The sequence below is a fragment of the Engraulis encrasicolus genome, chromosome 5 (genome assembly GCF_034702125.1).
Source record: "Engraulis encrasicolus isolate BLACKSEA-1 chromosome 5, IST_EnEncr_1.0, whole genome shotgun sequence".
Classification (NCBI taxonomy): domain Eukaryota; kingdom Metazoa; phylum Chordata; class Actinopteri; order Clupeiformes; family Engraulidae; genus Engraulis; species Engraulis encrasicolus.
In genome coordinates this window covers 33,141,774-33,161,556 of record NC_085861.1, presented here as the reverse complement: position 1 = coordinate 33,161,556, position 19,783 = coordinate 33,141,774, and the positions used below count along the sequence as shown (strand labels likewise).

Sequence of the window (19,783 nt, the reverse complement as noted above, 5' to 3'; positions counted from 1 at the left end):
ACAGAGAGTAAGACAGACAAGGCAAAAAAGACAATCTATTTTAGGCTTATCATTGTATTATTTTTATACATACTTAAATATTGTATATTTTTGAATTACATATTGTATTTAGGCTAATGCAAAGACCAATGTAATGAATAATTTGAACAAACCCTATTTTCACCCCTAAAATGAATATTCCAATCCCAGCTGCAGCGATGACAATAACAACAGCTAGTACTATTCCAACTATGGCTCCAACGGTCAATCCACCATGTCCACACGAGCCAGGCACTGTGAAGACAAGAAGCATAAAAACTCTAAGACAAGATGTGTTACACTTTAGACTTTAATGTCTGTCACATACTGTACATAGAGACACTTCTGTTTCACATGTACAGTATTGGCATGATTTTCACATACACACACACACACACACACACACACACACACACACACACACACACACACACACACACACACACACACACACACACACACACACACACACACACACACACACACACACACACACACACACACACACACACATCTCTAACAGATACCGGTATATCAAACTCTCCCTTGCTGAGAAGCATACCAGAATGCAATACTCTGTAGGCTACTTGCGTGATTGTGGTGCTCGCACATTTCTCTAATAATTTAGAGAGATCAATTTAATGTGCATACAGAGACTTGAATTGCAAAAAAATGGCTGGATAAATTGAAGTGACCCCAAACTTTTGATTGATAGTGTAGGCTACATGCATAGTTTGCATTGCAACAACACATTTTTCATCCTTTGTGAACCTACCAACAAAATGATAATCACATATAATACAAACTACAAATAACAATGAGAGAGAGACAGAGTTCACCAAAGCTTCATCCACTTCCTGGTAGTGATGAAGCCCTTGGCTTCACAGGTTAACGTCACAGAACTTTCATTTGCTATCAGTTGTTCAGGACCAGACATTGTAATGGCAGGCTCAGATATTCTCTCTGTGACAGGGGAGAAAGAATGGAATACTTTGATGACTATGATGCCCACATTGTTTGGAGCTACAGACTGAGTGAGGAGTGAAAAGGAGGAGCGAGCTGTTAATTAGGGAGCAGAGGTGCAGCCCACTGTGAAAAGCAGGGACAGTGCCATGAAGTACTGAGATGGGCCCTTGAGGACATACAGTCATAGGGTGCAAAAATCAAATGTGTGCCCCTGCAAAATAAGATTGTGTGACACCACAGAGACATTTCTAAAAAACAGCTCCTACTGACAGAGATGCAGTGAGATCCAATAGATATCATTACTACAATGAAACCATAGAAATGATACCAGAATCATGAACAATCATGTATGCCCTGTGTCAAAGGAAGCAGACAGTCTCTACTTTAAGACAGACTGGTTAATATAATGAAAAACAGAAATTTAAGAAACAATGAATGATACAGTGTATGGTACTGAATGTGGTCAGGTAGGCCTACTGTACAACAATTATAACTCTAGCATCTTACCCAGCACAGTGATGTTTGTTGGTGATGATAATTTATACCTCTGGGTTTTACTATTATGGGCCCAGCAGGTGTATTCTCCACTCTGACTGGGCTGAACATTCTCCAGTCTGTGTTCTGGTTCCTCTTTACCCAGCAGGGTTCCATTCAGAGCCCACTGGAACTGGGCAGCAGGGCTGGACTCAGAGGAGCAGGACAGGACAATAGTAGATCCTGAGCTGTAGAACTCAGCTTGAGGTGTCACTCTAATGCCAGCAGTGTCTGGACCATCTGTAATTGCAAATTTACTTGCATTACTATACATATAAACCGATTACATTTAGCTAAAACATATATGTTATGCTATNGCCTCTACAAAGGTTACTAGGAGTGATATTTCCTGAGCTGTTGGTTATTTACAGTAATAGAGTATGTGTACAAGGCAGAGGCCTGGGGCACTGCTTCTTTTATCGTCGCTGAATGCCTTGCACCCGGGGTACTTCAGGGTGAGGATGTGGATGTCAAATACTGGCTATTGGTTTGGGATTGGAACTGCTATGCCTCTATCTAATGAACAGCTGTTTAACCATTAGGCCATGGAACTTCTTTCAGGACTCATTATTATTACATTATTAAACCTTGTAAATACTCAAAATGAAAGTTTAGTTGTTTTAGCTTGAGGCAGCAAACCATTAACATCACTTTCAATCATTTACTTAGGTTGCACAATATGATTTTTAGGTACACCAAGACTCGCACTGACAATATGTTCACTCCTAACCACTCACAACCATGAAAGACAGGACATAATACGGTACATAAATGATTCATCTAAGAATTAAATTAACCTTCATAAACTTGACTTCATGTTAATTAATTGTACACTTACAGGCAATGGTCATAGTGACCTCAGAGCTCATTCCAAAGCTGACGATGTTGGATGCATTGCACTTGTATGGCCCAGTATCATAGCGAGTCACACTCTCTATGGTCAGAGTCCCTCCATCACTTCCTGTGACCTCATCACTCCCGTTAAACCATTGGAATGAGGGGGAGGAGCCAGAGGCGGAGCATGTGAGAGTGACAGAGCTGTTGAACTCCACCAGCTCAGTCTGACTGGCTACTAGCGTCACACTGGAGATTCTCTCTGGAGGGTAAACACAATAGAGATGTACAATGTACAATCATATCTACAATAAAGCCTTCCCATATACAGTAGCTACCAAAGTTGGGCAACTGATTACTTTAGAAACAACTCCATCATGGCAGTATAAATGCAGAAGCAGAAGACGCTGTTATCCAGCAAATGTCATGGTCTGTACTGTACACAATATTACGTCTGCAATACCAGCCACATTAACATTTTAACAATGTTACATTTTCAGTGATAAGGTGCATAATGGATGAATGGCAGAAAAGTTACTGTTTGTATATGTACATAACTCAATGATACATTATTGGCAGACAGACTGGTTAATGTGTTTACTATAATATCTTGATAGGCTATGTATCAGAATAATATATCATAATGAAATGCTCCTGCTACATCACCTACTTCCAAAAAATTAAAAGTGAAATTATATAGAAAAACGGTTTGTGCACAAATGTTAATTTTGCCTGCACAATCGTGCACAAACGAAGCACAAATGATTCCAAACATTTTCGAGTCATTTGGATGTTAATGGGGTGCTGAGTAACTTAAGGTCAATTAAGGTCAGTTAAATATCTTAAAAACGGTTTGTGCACCAACGCTCATTTTGCCTGCACAAACGTGCACAAACGATGCACAGACAAATCACAATGTTTTTATCCATATTTTCAACATATGCGGTTCCAACTTCACACAGGTGCTCTACCCTCTCGGAATAGCATAACAAGTGTACTTTTCGGAATCTCTATTTATTTTATCAACATACACGTTTCAGGACGGCAGGTCTTCTCACTTTAAGGTCTGCACTGTCTGTTTGTGTATGTGTGTTCACAGCCGGTTTATATACAGCCTCCCCGTGAATGTAACACTTTAGATTTTAAATGTCTGTCACATATCAGGGTGTCTACAGGTTTGACCAAGTCAAAATTAAGACATTTTAAGACTTTTCAATACCATTTTCCAAATAAAATTAAGACCAACTCGCTGCGTTTACAGGTTTTACCAAGTCAAAATTAAGACATTTTAAGATTTTTCAATACCATTTTCCAAATGAAATTAAGACCAACTCGCAAGATCATACACAGGTTCAAATGAAGCACAAAAAACAATTGGTTATTTACATTAATGTAGCCGTTTGAAAACACAAAACTATACACAATGAAACTTTACACTAAATACAAATAATGCGAAGGTTCTAAATTACACTACATCGCTACAACTCCCGATTTCCGTCGCAAAGTTCATCACATGGCTGACATAATTATTCTTCCCTAAATTAAGCTCCACAAATGTCAGACATTTGGGTTGAAAATTTAAGACAAAATAATACTTTTCAAGGCCTTATTTGGCGAAAATGAAATGTAAGACTTTTTAAGGACCCGCGGCCACCCTGCATACTGTACATAGAGACACTTCTGTTTCACATGTACAGTATTGACATGATTTTCACACACACACACACACACACACACACACACACACACACACACACACACACACACACACACACACACACACACACACACACACACACACACACACACACACACACACACAAATATCTCTAACAGATACCGGTATATCAAACTCTCCCTTGCTGAGAAGCATACCAGAATGCAATACTCTGTAGGCTACTTGCGTGATTGTGGTGCTCGCACATTTCTCTAATAATTTAGAGAGATCAATTTAATGTGCATACAGAGACTTGAATTGCAAAAAAATGACCCCAAACTTTTGATCGGTAGTGTAGGCTACATGCATAGTTTGCATTGCTAAAAAAGCAACAACACATTTTTCATCATTTGTGAACCTATCAACAAAATGATAATCACATAGGTAGAATGCCTTAATGTGGGATAATTTTTGTCACTTTATTTTAAAGGTTTATTAAAATTTAATGACAACATTTCAATGCAAACACCCTTTTTTAATTACACCCTTTTCATCCTCTAGTTATGCTCTAATCAAATAAAGCCTTTAAAAACATGTCAAGTGCTTCTAATTCGAATAATTTAGATATTAATGTAAGTTGGTCAAAAACCATGGTTATCCCTAAAGTGGGACAATCGGTTTCCTAATGTGGGACAGTGTATATTAAAAGGTCTCTAAAACATGTTTGTGTAAAATATTAATTCAAAATGTGATCTGCCACTCTTTAAGACATATAGGCTACACATTTAGAGCATGTTTTATGAATTATTTTTTACTTTCTTTTATTGGTAAATATGACTGAGACTGTTTGAACCCATAGCACACAATTGGTCACTTCAACATGGCAGCTCTATTTGAGGGAAGAACTTCCGGTTTTTGGACCCAAATGTTGTGTTAATAGCTGTGCTCCAGTAGACTAGACCAGAAAGACTGAAATACACCTTTGATATAGATTTAAATATCCATTTTCTTATGTGGACATGGTGTTTGACTTCATAGTAATTGTTTGACTTATTAAATTACTACTTTTACAACTGTCCCACATTAGGAAAATCTTGTGTCCCACTTTAGGACGCACCTATCCTAAAGTGGGACACTAATAATATGGTTTAAAAATAAAATAATGTATTATTTTATTAACACCACACATTCTTTCCTGATGAACATATACCTACCCAACATATTTATCAAAAAAATGACAATGTTGTTTTGATTGGAATTGACTAATGCCCCGAAGACAGATTTGGCCAAATGCTATGTAATTTGCCATTTGATGGACTTCACCCAGGGTCCTTCTTCTTAATTGTAACCCCTCCCTGGAGTATTACTATACATTTACTAAATCATGATATTATGATAACAGGATGATAGGGATTTTATTTGGTTATAGTTTTGTAAACATTTACCAACTTGGGGCAAAGCTACACCCCTTAAACCTTAAGGTGTCCCACATTAGGCATCGTCCCACTTTAGGGCATTCTACCCTAATACAAACTACAAATAACAATGAGACAGAGACAGAGTTCCTCCATCCTTCATCCACTTCCTGGTAGTGATGAAGCCCTTGGCTTCACAGGTTAACGTCACAGAACTTTCATTTGTAATGGCAGGCTCAGATATTCTCTCTGTGACAGGGGAGAAAGAATGGAATACTTTGATGACTATGATGCCCACATTGTTTGGAGCTACAGACTGAGTGAGGAGTGAAAAGGAGGAGCGAGCTGTTAATTAGGGAGCAGAGGTGCAGCCCACTGTGAAAAGCAGGGACAGTGCCATGAAGTACTGAGATGGGCCCTTGAGGACATACAGTCATAGGGTGCAAAAATCAATTGTGTGCCCCTGCAAAATAGTAGATTGTCTGATACCACAGAGAATGCTCCTACTGGCAGAGATGCAGTCAGATCCATTAGGTAGCATTACTATAATGAAACCATAGAAATGATACCAGAATCATGAACAATCCTGTATGCCCTGTGTCAAAGGAAGCAGACAGTCTCTACTTTAAGACAGACTGGTTAATATAATGAAAAACAGAAATTTAAGAAACAGTGTATGGTACTGAATGTGGTCAGGCACTGTGCAACAATTATGACTATAGCATCTTACCCAGCACAGTGATGCTCGTTGGAGATGATAGTTTATACCTCTGGGTTTTACTATTATGGGCCCAGCAGGTGTATTCTCCACTCTGACTGGGCTGAACATTCTCCAGTCTGAGTTCTGGTTCCTCTTTACCCAGCAGGGTTCCATTCAGAGCCCACTGGAACTGGGCATCAGGGCTGGACACAGAGGAGCAGGACAGGACGATAGTAGATCCAGAGCTGTAAAGCTCAGCTTGAGGTGTCACTCTAACTACAGCATTATCTGGGCCATCTGTAATTACAAATTTACATGCATTACTATACATAAACCGATTACATTTAGCTAAAACATAGCCTCTACAAAGGTTACTAGGAGTGATATTTCCTGAGCTGTTGGTTATTTACAGTAATAGAGTATGTGTACAAGGCAGAGGCCTGGGGCACTGCTTCTTTTATCGTCGCTGAATGCCTTGCACCCGGGGTACTTCAGGGTGAGGATGTGGATGTCAAATACTGGCTATTGGTTTGGGATTGGAACTGCTATGCCTCTATCTAATGAACAGCTGTTTAACCATTAGGCCATGGAACTTCTTTCAGGACTCATTATTATTACATTATTAAACCTTGTAAATACTCAAAATGAAAGTTTAGTTGTTTTAGCTTGAGGCAGCAAACCATTAACATCACTTTCAATCATTTACTTAGGTTGCACAATATGATTTTTAGGTACACCAAGACTCGCACTGACAATATGTTCACTCCTAACCACTCACAACCATGAAAGACAGGACATAATACGGTACTGAAATCATTAATCTAAGAATTAAAACTTGATATATCATAAACTTGACTTCATGTTAATTAATTGTACACTTACAGGCAATGGTCATAGTGACCTCAGAGCTCATTCCAAAGCTGACGATGTTGGATGCATTGCACTTGTATGGCCCAGTATCATAGCGAGTCACACTCTCTATGGTCAGAGTCCCTCCATCACTTCCTGTGACCTCATCACTCCTGTTAAACCATTGGAATGAAGTGGGAGAGCCAGAGGCGGAGCATGTGAGAGTGACAGAGCTGTTGAACTCAACCAGGTCAGTATGACTGGCTACTAGTGTCACACTGGAGATTCTCTCTGGAGGGTAAACACAATAGAGATGTACAATGTACAATCATATCTACAATAAAGCCTTCCCATATACAGTAGCTACCAAAGTTGGGCAACTGATTACTTTAGAAACAACTCCATCATGGCAGTATAAATTATGTTGCAGAAGCAGAAGACGCTCTTATCCAGCAAATGTCATGGTCTGTACTGTACACAATATTACGTCTGCAATACCAGCCACATTAACATTTTAACAATGTTACATTTTCAGTGATAAGGTGCATAATGGATGAATGGCAGAAAAGTTACTGTTTGTATATGTACATAACTCAATGATACATTATTCACAGACTGGTTAATATGTTTACTACAATATCTTTATATGTATCAGAATAATATATCATAATGAAATTGAACTGAATTCATTGAATTAATGCGGCAACAGAGGACGGTCTGATTTGATTGACTATGATGACCATGTTTTGACCCACAAAGTTATCTGCATTATTATTAGTTTCTGTTTATCATTGCAACAATTAAAACAACAACAATAGCAACAGCAGTAGTACATACCAAATACTAACAGATCTGTTGTTAGAGTGCTTTCAACACCAACTGTAATAATGCTCAGTCTGTACTCCCCAGCGTCACTGAGAGTCAGGTCCCTGAGCTCCAGTGTAACTGTGATTGGATCCACAGAGACTCTGTTTTGATAATTAGGGAATATGAACGGTGGACCACCAGTGGCAGTGCATATCTGTGTAGATCCAAAATTCCAGGTGAATCCATCAGGGGCAGCAGATGGTGGGTTGATGAGTCTGAACTCCACACTCCCTCCTTCTGCTCCATTTAGCGGTCCAATTATTTGATGATTTTGACACAAACACAAGCCTGAAGAATATGTGAAAGTGAAATTATTTAATTGCAATTTAACTCTGGAGCATACGACTTCACTGAATTTGTCGATATGATACACACATATATCTTTAAATCTAAACCATTTAACTGTCATAGCCTGCATCTTTTAATAGCTTATCCCATTACAAAGACATACAAATTATTTTCAGGGTTTTAACGTAGGCCTATGCCACTTACCAACTGCTGTTAGCATCCACACCGTGAAGAAAACCTGTGAATCCATTTAACCTGAAGAGATTAGACCATGAGCTGTGCTGACAAGACTGATATGAAATTTACCTGGGCTCAGACTCGTGCTGTACTTTACTCCCAAAGACACAGCAATGTAGAAAGGAGGAAATGGAAACGGAAAGGGATTTACTCATGTTCTGTTTGGATACAGTAGACTAAAATATACAGCATTGGGCTTTAGAAATCTTATAGTGGGCTAAAAGGCACCTGCCACAATTAAGTTTATATTATTATCTATATTATTAGGTAACACTGAAGCCAGTATGTTTTTAGGGGCTTTTATTTGACAGGACAGTCGAAGATAGTGACAGTAGACAAACCGGGGTCCCTGTGGGTGGGCATGCAAGCCCAAATGTGGGGGGCTTAGCTCAGTGTTTTATTTTAAGCCAAAGATATTTTACTCCACAAAGCTCGACCATAGTAACAGAGGTGTACAAGAACCCAGGCCTTAACTCCCCCCTGGTGGCCACAAAAAGGAAAACCAATTAAAAATCCCAAAAGAAAAAGAGCAGATGGTTTCCTTATAACAGCAAAGAGTAAAGTAGAGCACGTCTTTCTCTTCTGGAAAGTTTCTTATCATTCTTTTTAGCACAACAGCTCATTTGCTCTGCATTAACTTGCTGAATGGGTTCTCAGGTTTTGTTCATGATGTGGATGCTGACAGTAATTGGTAAGTAAAAAAAAATCAATTAACCTCATGAGTTTTGGGGTATAAACAAAATAGCCTTCTGTGCATCATGTCCAAATAGATAAATTCAAGTAATACAGTTTTGACTTTGCCTTATCTGTTAGGAGTATGCTTGGGTCAAAATCAAAAAGCAGTAGGAGGAAGTGTGGAGTGCAGACTCATCAACTCACCATCTGCTGCCCCTGAAGCATTCACCTGGTTGTTTGGATCTATGGCAATATGCACTGCCATTGCTGATATCGTGACAGAGCCTCTGTGGATGGAACCACAGTTACAATGGAGCTCAGGAACCTGACTCTCAGTGACACTGGGCAGTACACTCTAGATATCTCCATCGCTGGAATACAAAGCAATATACAAACAAAACTGACAGTAGCCTATTTGGTAATCATTTTTTATACATCTCCTGTGTGGTTAGTGCAGAACAGATATTTTACAAGTGTCAGTTTTGCATTTTGGCACAGGGCAAGCAGATGTGATTTTACTGTGTGTTTTACAAGAGTTAGAGCAGCACTGCATTTTACATCATATTCCAGAAAAATACAAGAATGTCATTGATTTCATGAAATGGCCATCCTCAAATATGGAAAAATCCTTTTATGTAAAGATGGATCGAATGATGTTGACAGACAAATTTTACCATCTAGTCTTTGCAAGTGAGTAAGATTCCCCACTGCTTGATTTTAATAAAATGGATTTGTTTGCACAGCAAACATTGCAGTAGACAACTAATTGTCAGCAGCAAACTACAGAGATATGTCGGCCAAATTGTGGACGATGGGACACTGAAACATGTCACAAAAGACAATGTCAAGATTTTGAACAGTAGGCCTACTGTAGATATTCAAGGTGAAAATATTCAGCTTAGGTTAGATTCTATACCATCACAAACAGACTCATTTGAAGGTAATACTTTATTTGTGTCTGAAGAAGATGTCATAAACGTTTTTAAAAGAGCCAAATGCAGGAAAGCTGCAGGACCTGATGGCATATCTGGCAGACTCTTAAAATCTTGTGCCTATCAGTTAGGCCCTGTGTTTACACAAATATCCAATGCCTCTTTAGCCACAGGAGTAGTTCCATCTTGCATTAAGCAATCCATTATTGTGCCAGTTTCAAAAGGCAAAAGTCAAACATGCCTCGATGTCTACCGTCCAGTGGCTCTGACATGAATGGTGATGAAGTGTTTTGAGAAGCTAGTGAAGTCCTTCATATGTACATCCCTGCCTAGCTCATTTGATCCTCTCCAGTTTGCCTATAGAGAGAACAGGTCAAGGGACGATGCCATCTCAAATTTGTTGCATACCACACTATCACATCTAGACAGAGGAAAGGGTAATTATGTGAGAATGCTGTTCATTGATTATCCCCTTAAGACGCGGCTTTATACATTTGTTGTTACCAGTATGGTAATGACCAAGTCGTGGTGCATTACTTAAGGGCCTGTGTTGTGTCATAGTATTGTAGTGCTATGGTAGGTACATTTCAATGACTATTACAGCGTGCCACTGGAGGTACGGTGCGCATTAAGGGGCTACAGTTCAGCATTCAACACCATAATTCCCCTCACTCTTGTCAGGAAGATGAAGTCACTGGGGCTAGACTTACCTCTATGCAACTGGGTGTTAAACTTTCATACAAGCCGCATGCAGGTTGTTAGAGTGGGTGGCACAACATCTAACACCCTCACCATCAGCACTGACTCACCTCAAGGTTGTGTGTTAAGCTCTACAACATTTACACCCATGACTGCAGAACCAGCAGCAGTCAGAATTCCATCATCAAGTTTGCTGATGACACTGTAGTGGTGGGACTGATCAATAATAACGATGAACAGGCATATATAAATGAAGTTTCTAACATCTCACAATGGTGCCAGCACAACAACCTGGCACTAAACGTAAGCAAGACTAAGGAAATGGTGGTGGACTTTCGGAAAAAGAGATGAAACTACACTCCACTTTCCATCTGCAAACAACCAGTTGAGAGGGTAGAGTGCTTTAAATACCTTGGTGTTCACATCACAAATGACTTAACATGGACAAACAACACACACAACATCATTAAGAAATCCAGGCAGAGACTGTACTTTCTGCGCCTATTGAAAAAGTTCAAAGTTTCCACACCAATCCTAAAAGCCTTTAACTCCTCAGCAGTGGAGAGCATCTTAACAGGGTCCATCATCACCTGGTACGGAAACGCCACAGTGCGTGAACAGAAAGAACTACAAAGGATAGTGCGTTCTGCTGAGCGCTGTATTCGTCAACCTCTCCCTGCCGTGAAAGACTTATAGCCTACACAAAGAGAGTGCTATCTAGGGCCCATAAAGTTCTTAAAGTCCTATCACACCCAGGATATGGACTATTAAAAAAATGAGATCTGAGAGGCGACTGTGCTGTCACAGAGCTAAAACTGAGAGACTGAGAAAGAGCTTTTTTCCTCATGCCATTTGCTTACTGAATTCCTCCTAATTACTTTGATTGAACACACACACACACACACACACACACACACACACACACACACACACACACACACACACACACACACACACACACACACACACACACACACGCGCACACACACACACCTTTTTATTTATTTTTTTATTTTATTTCTTCTGCACACCTGTTTTGCAACGGCCACGCATTTCATTACAAGTGACACGAAAGTGTCTCTATGTACATGACAAATAAATATCCTTGAATCCTTGAATCCTTGAGATGTCAGAGCAAAGCTCAATTTCTTTTTGAATGGAATGACAGAAAAAGCTCGAGTTTATTGTAAATATAATTTCAAACAATGTGGCCATCATCACAGCTGCGTTTGTTCCCCTCTTTTAACTTTTACACAGAAAGGTTATCTGATCCTGCCATTATGATCTCTGGTAGTCCTGGTACCCTGGTAGCAAGTGAAAGTTCTGTGAGCTTAACCTGTGAGGCCAAGGGCTCCAACACCACCAGGAAGTGGATGAAGGATGGATGAACTCTGTCTCCAGAACCAGACAGAGTCACCTTCAGTGAAGACAACAGAACAGTGTCCATTCAGCCCAGTACAGAAAGAAGACACAGGAGAGTACAAGTGCCAAGTCAGCAACCCCATCAGTAATGTAGAGGCCTCTGCAACACTGATTGTGAACTGTAAGTTTGATGTTATTAGGCCTATTATTTTTGCTGTTGTTGGTGGTGGGGGGTGTTAGTGTTGTTGTATTGTTGTTGTGTGTACTATTATTTAATATTATATTCTTTGGTATATGGTGGTTCACATGCATTATGCTTTTGCCATGAAGCCTATTGTTACAGGCGACTATAATGAAGCCTATATTAACAATGACCTGTACAAGTATATTTCAGATGGACCAGAAGTTGTTATCATTAGGGGAGAAGACCATGAAGAAGCAGCAGAGTTTAAGGAATAGTAGAGCTTGGTCAAAAGATCCATTGGACCTGCTCTGCTGAGTCTCAACCTGGCAAGAGGCAGCAGCTACGCCTGCAATAATAAATAATAAAAAACAATGAAAATTAAAGTAAGATTTCATTTTCCTTGTGTGTTTATGCGCTTAAAGGTCCCATGGCATGGTCCTGTGGTGCTTTGTATTGGCTTGCGGGGGTGTCAGGATGTTATATCCGCAGGCTTTCTCAGTATAAAGCTGAAACACGCCATTTTGGCCTCTTAGCAGAAGGACTCATTTGAGCGCTTTCTCCAGTGCGTCAGTTTGGAGGGAGGCGTGGGAGGGAGGGGAGAGGTGTGTCCCAAGGGGGAGTGGGGGCGGGACCAAGCTCATGTGGGTGGTGGCGACGAAGCTGTGTTTGTTTGTTAGCTGCTAACTGGTAGCCATAGCTCTTCACAACGGCACGTCAAGCAACAGGGGGAATTGACGCATTTGACCCGAAGATGAAACATGTAGAGAGCTACCTGCTCATGGACTTCAGCGCAGGACGTCTCCGAAGGGTGAGTTTGAGATATTATGGCTGGAATTTGCATTTTTTGGTAGGTCTGAAAGCCCTGTTGTAGCCAGTGACTGGGTGGTAATTATTATAGCAGCAACGAGTGTATTCACCATGCGAAGAATACCTTGCAAGTGAACATCAAAAACAATATTCTTCTTTTACTTACAGTAGGCCCTACATATAATTAGTCTACTCAGCACAACCTCATTTGCTATGTGTGTACGTTGCTGGCATCGCGACTCCACTGTCTCGAAACCCAGCAACTTTCTCAGTGTGGAAAGCATGTTGAACTAGTTCTGTACATTAATGCTACGTCCTTCATTTATGGTACGATGCTACAAGTGTAAAATAAATGTGTTATTAATGAACGAGGCGGGTAATTTTCAGAACCCAAGACTTGTTTTCAGAGCCGGTTCTGACCTCCATGGGGCCCTAGGCAAACATATGCCAAGGGCCCCCCATAAAGTGCGCACCACTCCCCCCCAGCCACTGCATAACGAGAACCACAGACACAAAATTTGACTCAAATCAAGCTTAATTAAAAAGTCTCCCTTTCTGCGCTCTTGAGACAAAAACATCAATAATGTCATAACAGATTGTGAACATGTAGACAACGGTGGCTGTACTGAACATGCGACTACCTCATCAGCTGCAGGTGTACCTGGCTCATCTGTGTAGGCCTACTACCTGAACATTGTGCTGGCTGACTGGAGTCTGAGCTGGTCAGAAACTTAAGCATAGCGCCTGTAAAATATAACTAAGGCTTCAATTAATTTAGCTCCATCAAATTGTTTGCATTTAAAATTACCATATTTTATAGCCTGCCCCCTAGTAGCTTGCCTTTAGTAATCTGGTCTAAAACGTTTAAAAAAAATAAATGAATAGGCCTATGATAAGAAACTCATTTGTAAAATAAATTATTTAGCTATATAACATATGTTATTATGAATGTTATCACACATTATTGTGAATAATGTTGTGTTCACTATTTATTGGGATTCACCTTCGTCACAAGTGTCAGTCATTCACCAAAGGTCTATCCAAGCAAGCCGCGCCCCCTTGCTATCACCCCCCCCCACACACACACACACACACGCACGGCACTCCTTCTCTCTCTCCCACTCCCTCCTCCTCCATTGCTTAGACGGCACGGACGTTTTATCAAAAATCTTAAGCGCCTGTCAAAACCCAAATCAATGTCTGTGTATGTTGATATTTGTTTCTAAACAATCGAGAGGCAGCCACGCATACAACAGCGCGCGCGCAAACTCACACACACACCACACACAGAGAGAAAGGGCACCGCTTCTCTCACACTCCCTCATCCCTTGCTTCTGTAGTGGGCGAGACCGTTACAGGAAGTAGTTCGACTACGCCACCCCCGGGGGTGGAGCCCCCGGAGGAAATGAATTAGGGGTAGTTACAGATACCCCGGACCAACACACAATGTACCCGCACAATAGATTACCAGGCAAACACAGGTTCGTGCACAATGGAGGCAGAGACAGTGGTGACAATTAATAATTCAAATCTTTATTATTCTTTGCGTTATAAAAATATATTTTTCTCACTCTTTGCAATAAATATAAAAAGGTACTCACAATTCACAAAGTGCAGTGGGGTGGGTGTGCTGTCGCAATCACCCGCAGATAGATAAACACTTGCCCCAAAGTATGTTCACGTTAACAGTAAAGTGCAGGGGTGGGTGTGCTGCCACCACACCCGCGGATCTGTAAACACCTGCCCCAAAGTATGTTCCTTAATTCACAATAAACAACACACCTGGTAGGCCTAAGGCCTTAGAACCTACACTCAGGTTGTCAGACTTTGTCACTAGGGGCTGGGGAGCGTACCAATGTTCCCACGCCCCATTGGTCCCACAGCCCATTGGTCCCACAACCCATTGGTCCCACAGCCCATTGGTCCCACATCACTAAGACTTTTTTTCATTTTTTAGGCCCATTGGTCCCACAGCCCATTGGTCCCACAGTCCATTGGTCCCACATTGCTTTTTTATTTGAATTTCTAGGCCCATTGGTCCCACGGGACTCACTAGTTCAAGGCTCTTTCGGTACTTACCGCTTACGCCATACGACCCTAACCCTAACCCTAACCTTAACCCTAACCTTAAATCGCTTGTTTGAAATGTTTGATTATCATGTGAAGTACCGAGAGGGCGTCAAACTAGTGGGTCCCTTGGTCCCACAGCCCATTGAAGTGTTTGTGATGTGGGACCAATGGACTGTGGGACCAATGGGCTGTGGGACCAACGGACCTAAAAACAAATTTAAAAATCTTAGTGATGTGGGACCAATGGGCTGTGGGACCAATGGGCTGTGGGACCATTGGGCCTAATTTTGAAAAAACGCAAAAGTCTTAGCAATGTGGGACCAATGGGCTGTGAGACCAATGGGCCGTGGGAACAGTGGGCTGACCCCAGGGGCTGGCACGGCTAACACAATAGGGCGAATGGCACACCTCAGGATTAACAAAAGAAAAAGTAAAGCAATAGTTCACAACAAACAGAAATAATCCACGGCAAACAGAAAACAACAAGAAATCACAGCAAACCATGCAAAATAAATCAAAATCCAGTAAACACATGCAGTAAAATAAGAAATTAGATAATTGAATGAAATAATGAAAAAAAAGGAAATTAGGCACAGCAAACGAAAGAAAACGAAAATCAAAACAGGAGGTAAACCAAACCCCAGAGGCTCAGCTCAGTGCAGTCCCCTAGGTACCTACACACACACTCACACGTACCAACTTACGCACACGCACACACACTGTGGAATGGCTCACACACCAGCTCACACCAAGCCGAGCGCCCACACACACACACACACACACACACACACACACACACACACACACACACACACACACACACACACACACAACTGCCCTACAAAGCAAAAAGGCAGTAACTGCACAGAGCTCAAAACTGAGTAGAATGACTTTAAAATGATCCTGTAATCCAGTCAAAGTCGTTTTGGGGAGATTATTGACATGCAGTAGTTTTGTTACTTTATATTACAACATTTAAGCAGATAAATCATTTTATTTAAATGTAAACGTTGATATATATGACATTAAAGTCATAGTAACTGATTTTCAACAACAGTACTGCCTTTTTGCTTTGTAGGGCAGTAAAGCGCGCCAACGCACACACACACACGAAATCTCTGGTTTCCCGAGGCCGGAGCAGCAGCCGAGATACGGGTTCCCGGCGTCCAGAGGCACCACACAACCGGGGCTAAAAGTCGCCGCTCGTGCACCTAAACGCGTGGTGTGTCTGACCACGGCCACACAGATACAACCTGCGAGGGAGGAGGAGAGCGTTAGCCAAGCTAGCAGGACACCCACTATCATACGATTCTGCTGCCGAGAGGTTACCTTACCCGGAGATGAGGGTGCACCGATGCGCAGCGCAATTCTCACAGTCGGAGTGTCAATACAGAGGTACACGGCCGAGGCGCCGGTAGCGACCACACGCTGAAACCATAATAATGGCCGTCGTTAGCAACCATGGTAAGAAAACAAACAGTCAGAGCTGGGTAAAGGCACAAGCTAACCCACTATAATACATACCGGCGTGCAGGAGACGGGAAAAGCGCAAGGTAACCGTTGGCATTGTCCACCGAAGTCCTTGCCAGTGGAGAAGCAAGAGATCACTCTAGCCAAGTGTGACCGGTGGTCATGCTGAACCTTTATTCTGACGGGGTAAACGACACTCCCCTTTCCTTCCCGTATGTAGCTTAAGTCATCGCGGTGGTAGCTAGCTAGCAGACGCTGTGTTTTTGATGCTGTCGAGTGCAGCGTTGGCACGCCGCTCTCTCTGTCCCTCCAGTTTGTGGTTGAGCCATCGTACGGGAAAGGTAGGCGTCCTTCTCGGTTGATTCATTGCTCTTTTGGTGCATTGTAATGTACTTAGTTTGTTGGTTACTGACGCCATTTAACTTAATCGCAGCCCTGTCCATCCGCAACTGGCGTGAACCCAGCTGGCAGTCGGCTACTGTTCTGGAGCTTGTATGCCGAGCTCGGCAAACTCGAGGTAAAGTTGCGGTCCGTACGTTTCTCTCATGTGTTATGCGAACGTAGTCTCTGTTGTGACTGATGTAATGTTACTCTATCGCAGTATCACTGGTGGCGTGCTTCCACTTCGTGCCCTTTGTGGTTGACTACTTGCGTGCCGCTTCGAGAGAACCAAAGGTAATGTCGTGTTTTCTCTGTCGGCATGTGCCTGAATCTGGCATTTTTTTATTTAGCGTTTATTGATTTGACTTGCATGTGCCACAGTTTCCTTGATGCACGGTACCCAGCTGGAACCCGGCGTGACCCATATCCCGACTTGCGCTTGGCAGACCTGATCTGGAGGTAATGCCTTCATTTTCTGTAAGAGATGCTTAGCACTTGACTTGTGTAGGGAGTTGTGTGGGGTGGGAGTGGGGGTGCTCCGCAGGTGTGATGGCGGGACTGGCGGCGTGGTGCTTTTGATATCGCGTTGTGGTGTCGCGGTTGCACCTGTGGGAGCGCCCGCATTTCCACAATACACAACTCCTGCTTAATTGATTTATAAACGCCGTTTCTAATGGTAACTTTCTCGTTAAATGTACATAGGAGGAGTTGGTGCCTTCGACTACACTGATGCAGTATCACTAGAGAAGGGGGGCATTACTGTTCTTTTCCCAACCTTTTGTTTTGTTTTTGTCCTATTGTGAAAGTGATTTATCCTATGCAGCCTTTCACTTTGTAACGTCCGAGACGAAGGGGCTCGTGTAAGTTTCACTCTAACATCCAAGACGAAGGGGCTTGTGTAATTTTCACTCTAACATCCAAGACGAAGGGGCTTGTGTAATTTTCACTCTAACATCCGAGACGAAGGGGCTCGTGTACGTTTCTACTTAGTAACTGCCAAGACGGAGCTTGTGTATATGATTAGGGTATGAACACTGAAGTATTACTGGGAGACGCATCTTAAACCCCAGACTCCTTTTTGGAACCTGTACTTGCTGTAGGGAGAGACCAAATACGTGTGTCTAACAAGTGTGTGTGTGTGTGTGTGCGGTGGCCATTACCAATTTTGCCCTTTTGGCAGTTTTGTTTTCTTTTGTTATCAGTGTGGGAATTTTGTGTTATTTTGGTTTGTTATTTTTTTATTTTGATTTACTAACTCTGTTTGCAGTGCAATTTTTTGTTTGGTCTACCTCTCGTGCAACTAGCACATTTGCACAATTTTGTATTGAGATGACGTGCCTTTAAATATTGTGAAAAGTTCATATTCTATTTTTATATTGTACTGAGCCCATGAGGCATATTTGACACAGAGACTCATTACGAGAAAGAAAATAAAAAGAACTCTGAATTGTATGACAGTTGTATCCCTTGTTATTCACCAACCTGTTGCGGGGAAAGTCAAATCAAGTGTTTGATGGTTGGGTTCTCTCACCCTAACAAATGAGAGTGGCGTAGTCACTAAACATCTTAAAAATATTAAAAATATTACGGTAAAGAGATAACGCAGGCCACATTTGGCAGTAGTCGGCAAAGGATAACTAAGTGGATACAGCTGTCTGCAATTGTTAGTGGTGGGTTCTGTATGCATTTTGTCTTTTTTGTTTTGTTGGGAGGAGAGCAGTGATTGCCCCCAGCCAGCAGAGGGCCCCACTGACGATCACCAGCAGGGCAATCCGGAAGAGGACACATCCTCCCCCGTTCCATTTGCAAGTGTGTGCCCCTGAATAATTGTTTTTTTTCTTTCTCTGTTTTGAACCCTCTGGACAACCAGTCATGAGCAGCAGTGAATCAGATGTAAGCCCGGAAGAGCGTATTAGACTTTTGAATGAGCGCATCCAACAGCTGGAGACTGATAATCAGCATTTGCGTTCCAACATTGATCAAGGTAATGCTGCTGTACCCAGGGCTTCTGATACTCCTGTTAATTCTGGTGTGACTGAGGTGAGTGGGGCTTCAGGGGCTGGTACCTCCAGTACAACCAGCAGAGCTGAACGCTACATTTACTTGCCAAGAGAGAGAAAATGTCCTAGGTTTTCGGGGAAAAATACAGATGCCTTGCCGGTGGAGGAGTGGGTTGAGGAGGCCCGGAGGTCCTTAGAAGTACGACCCATGTCACGGGCAGAGCAGGCCTTGTTTCTGTATGACTTGTTGGATGGTGAAGCAAAAAATGAGATTAAGTTCCGCCCTTACGCAGAGCGAAGTGACCCAGACAAGATACTGGCTGTGTTAACTGATATTTTTGGTTGTTCTAAGTCGTTTATCTCTCTTCAGAAACAATTTTTTCAGCGTAAGCAATTAGAGGGAGAGTCCATTCGAGAGTTTTCTCATGCCCTGCTGGCCTTGATGGAGGCGATAAAGCGTAACAACCCCCGCGGAATCCCAAATCCGGATGCCCTACTTAGAGATCAGTTTATTGAGCATGTACGGGATGGGCTGCTAAGACGGGAACTTAAGAAGTCCGTTAGACTTAACCCGGATGTTTCTTTTCTTGTGATGCGTGGTGAGGCCATTCGTTGGGTAGAGGATGGGGAGCGTGTTTGTACACCACGCCCTCGTTCCTACTCTTGTGACTCGCAGGCCTTGCTGGTGAGTGAGTGTCGAGCTGACAGCCACGCCGTTACTGTTAAACCACAGGATGACCTGTCAGAAATGAAAGAAAGCTTACGAAAGCAGCAGACACAGTTAGATACTATTATGCAGCTCCTGGCCTCCTCACACTCACCCACCATGCATGGCCAG

The 19,783-nt window shown here is 42.1% G+C and overlaps 1 protein-coding gene and 1 long non-coding RNA gene across 2 annotated transcripts; one reads left to right on the top strand and one right to left on the bottom strand.

Annotated features, from left to right (window-relative positions):
• Nucleotides 1-853: 853 nt before the first annotated feature.
• LOC134449761 (carcinoembryonic antigen-related cell adhesion molecule 5-like) lies at nt 854-9,305 on the bottom strand. The gene is made up of 7 exons (XM_063199869.1): nt 9,245-9,305; nt 7,811-8,128; nt 7,007-7,264; nt 6,155-6,421; nt 2,357-2,614; nt 1,492-1,758; nt 854-981 (listed from the first exon to the last, which is right to left on the bottom strand). Exons 1-7 carry the CDS (start codon nt 9,303-9,305, stop codon nt 854-856), a joined length of 1,557 nt encoding a protein of 518 aa, XP_063055939.1.
• Nucleotides 9,306-16,789: 7,484 nt separating this feature from the next.
• Nucleotides 16,790-18,397, top strand: LOC134449287 (uncharacterized). Its single transcript, XR_010034935.1, has 2 exons — nt 16,790-17,404; nt 17,648-18,397. It is a non-coding gene; the product is annotated as an uncharacterized LOC134449287 (long non-coding RNA).
• Nucleotides 18,398-19,783: the final 1,386 nt, after the last annotated feature.

Bases quoted from the DNA above. Each gene is read 5' to 3' on its own strand.
- LOC134449761 (XM_063199869.1), bottom strand. From the start codon at position 9,305: ATGGCAGTGCATATTGCCATAGATCCAAACAACCAGGTGAATGCTTCA. The intron at 7,265-7,810 runs GTATGTACTACT...TTTACCCTCCAG, and splicing joins AACAGATCTGTTAGTATTTG to AGAGAATCTCCAGTGTGACA. The intron at 982-1,491 runs GTAAGATGCTAG...CCCCTGTCACAG, and splicing joins AACAAACATCACTGTGCTGG to AGAGAATATCTGAGCCTGCC.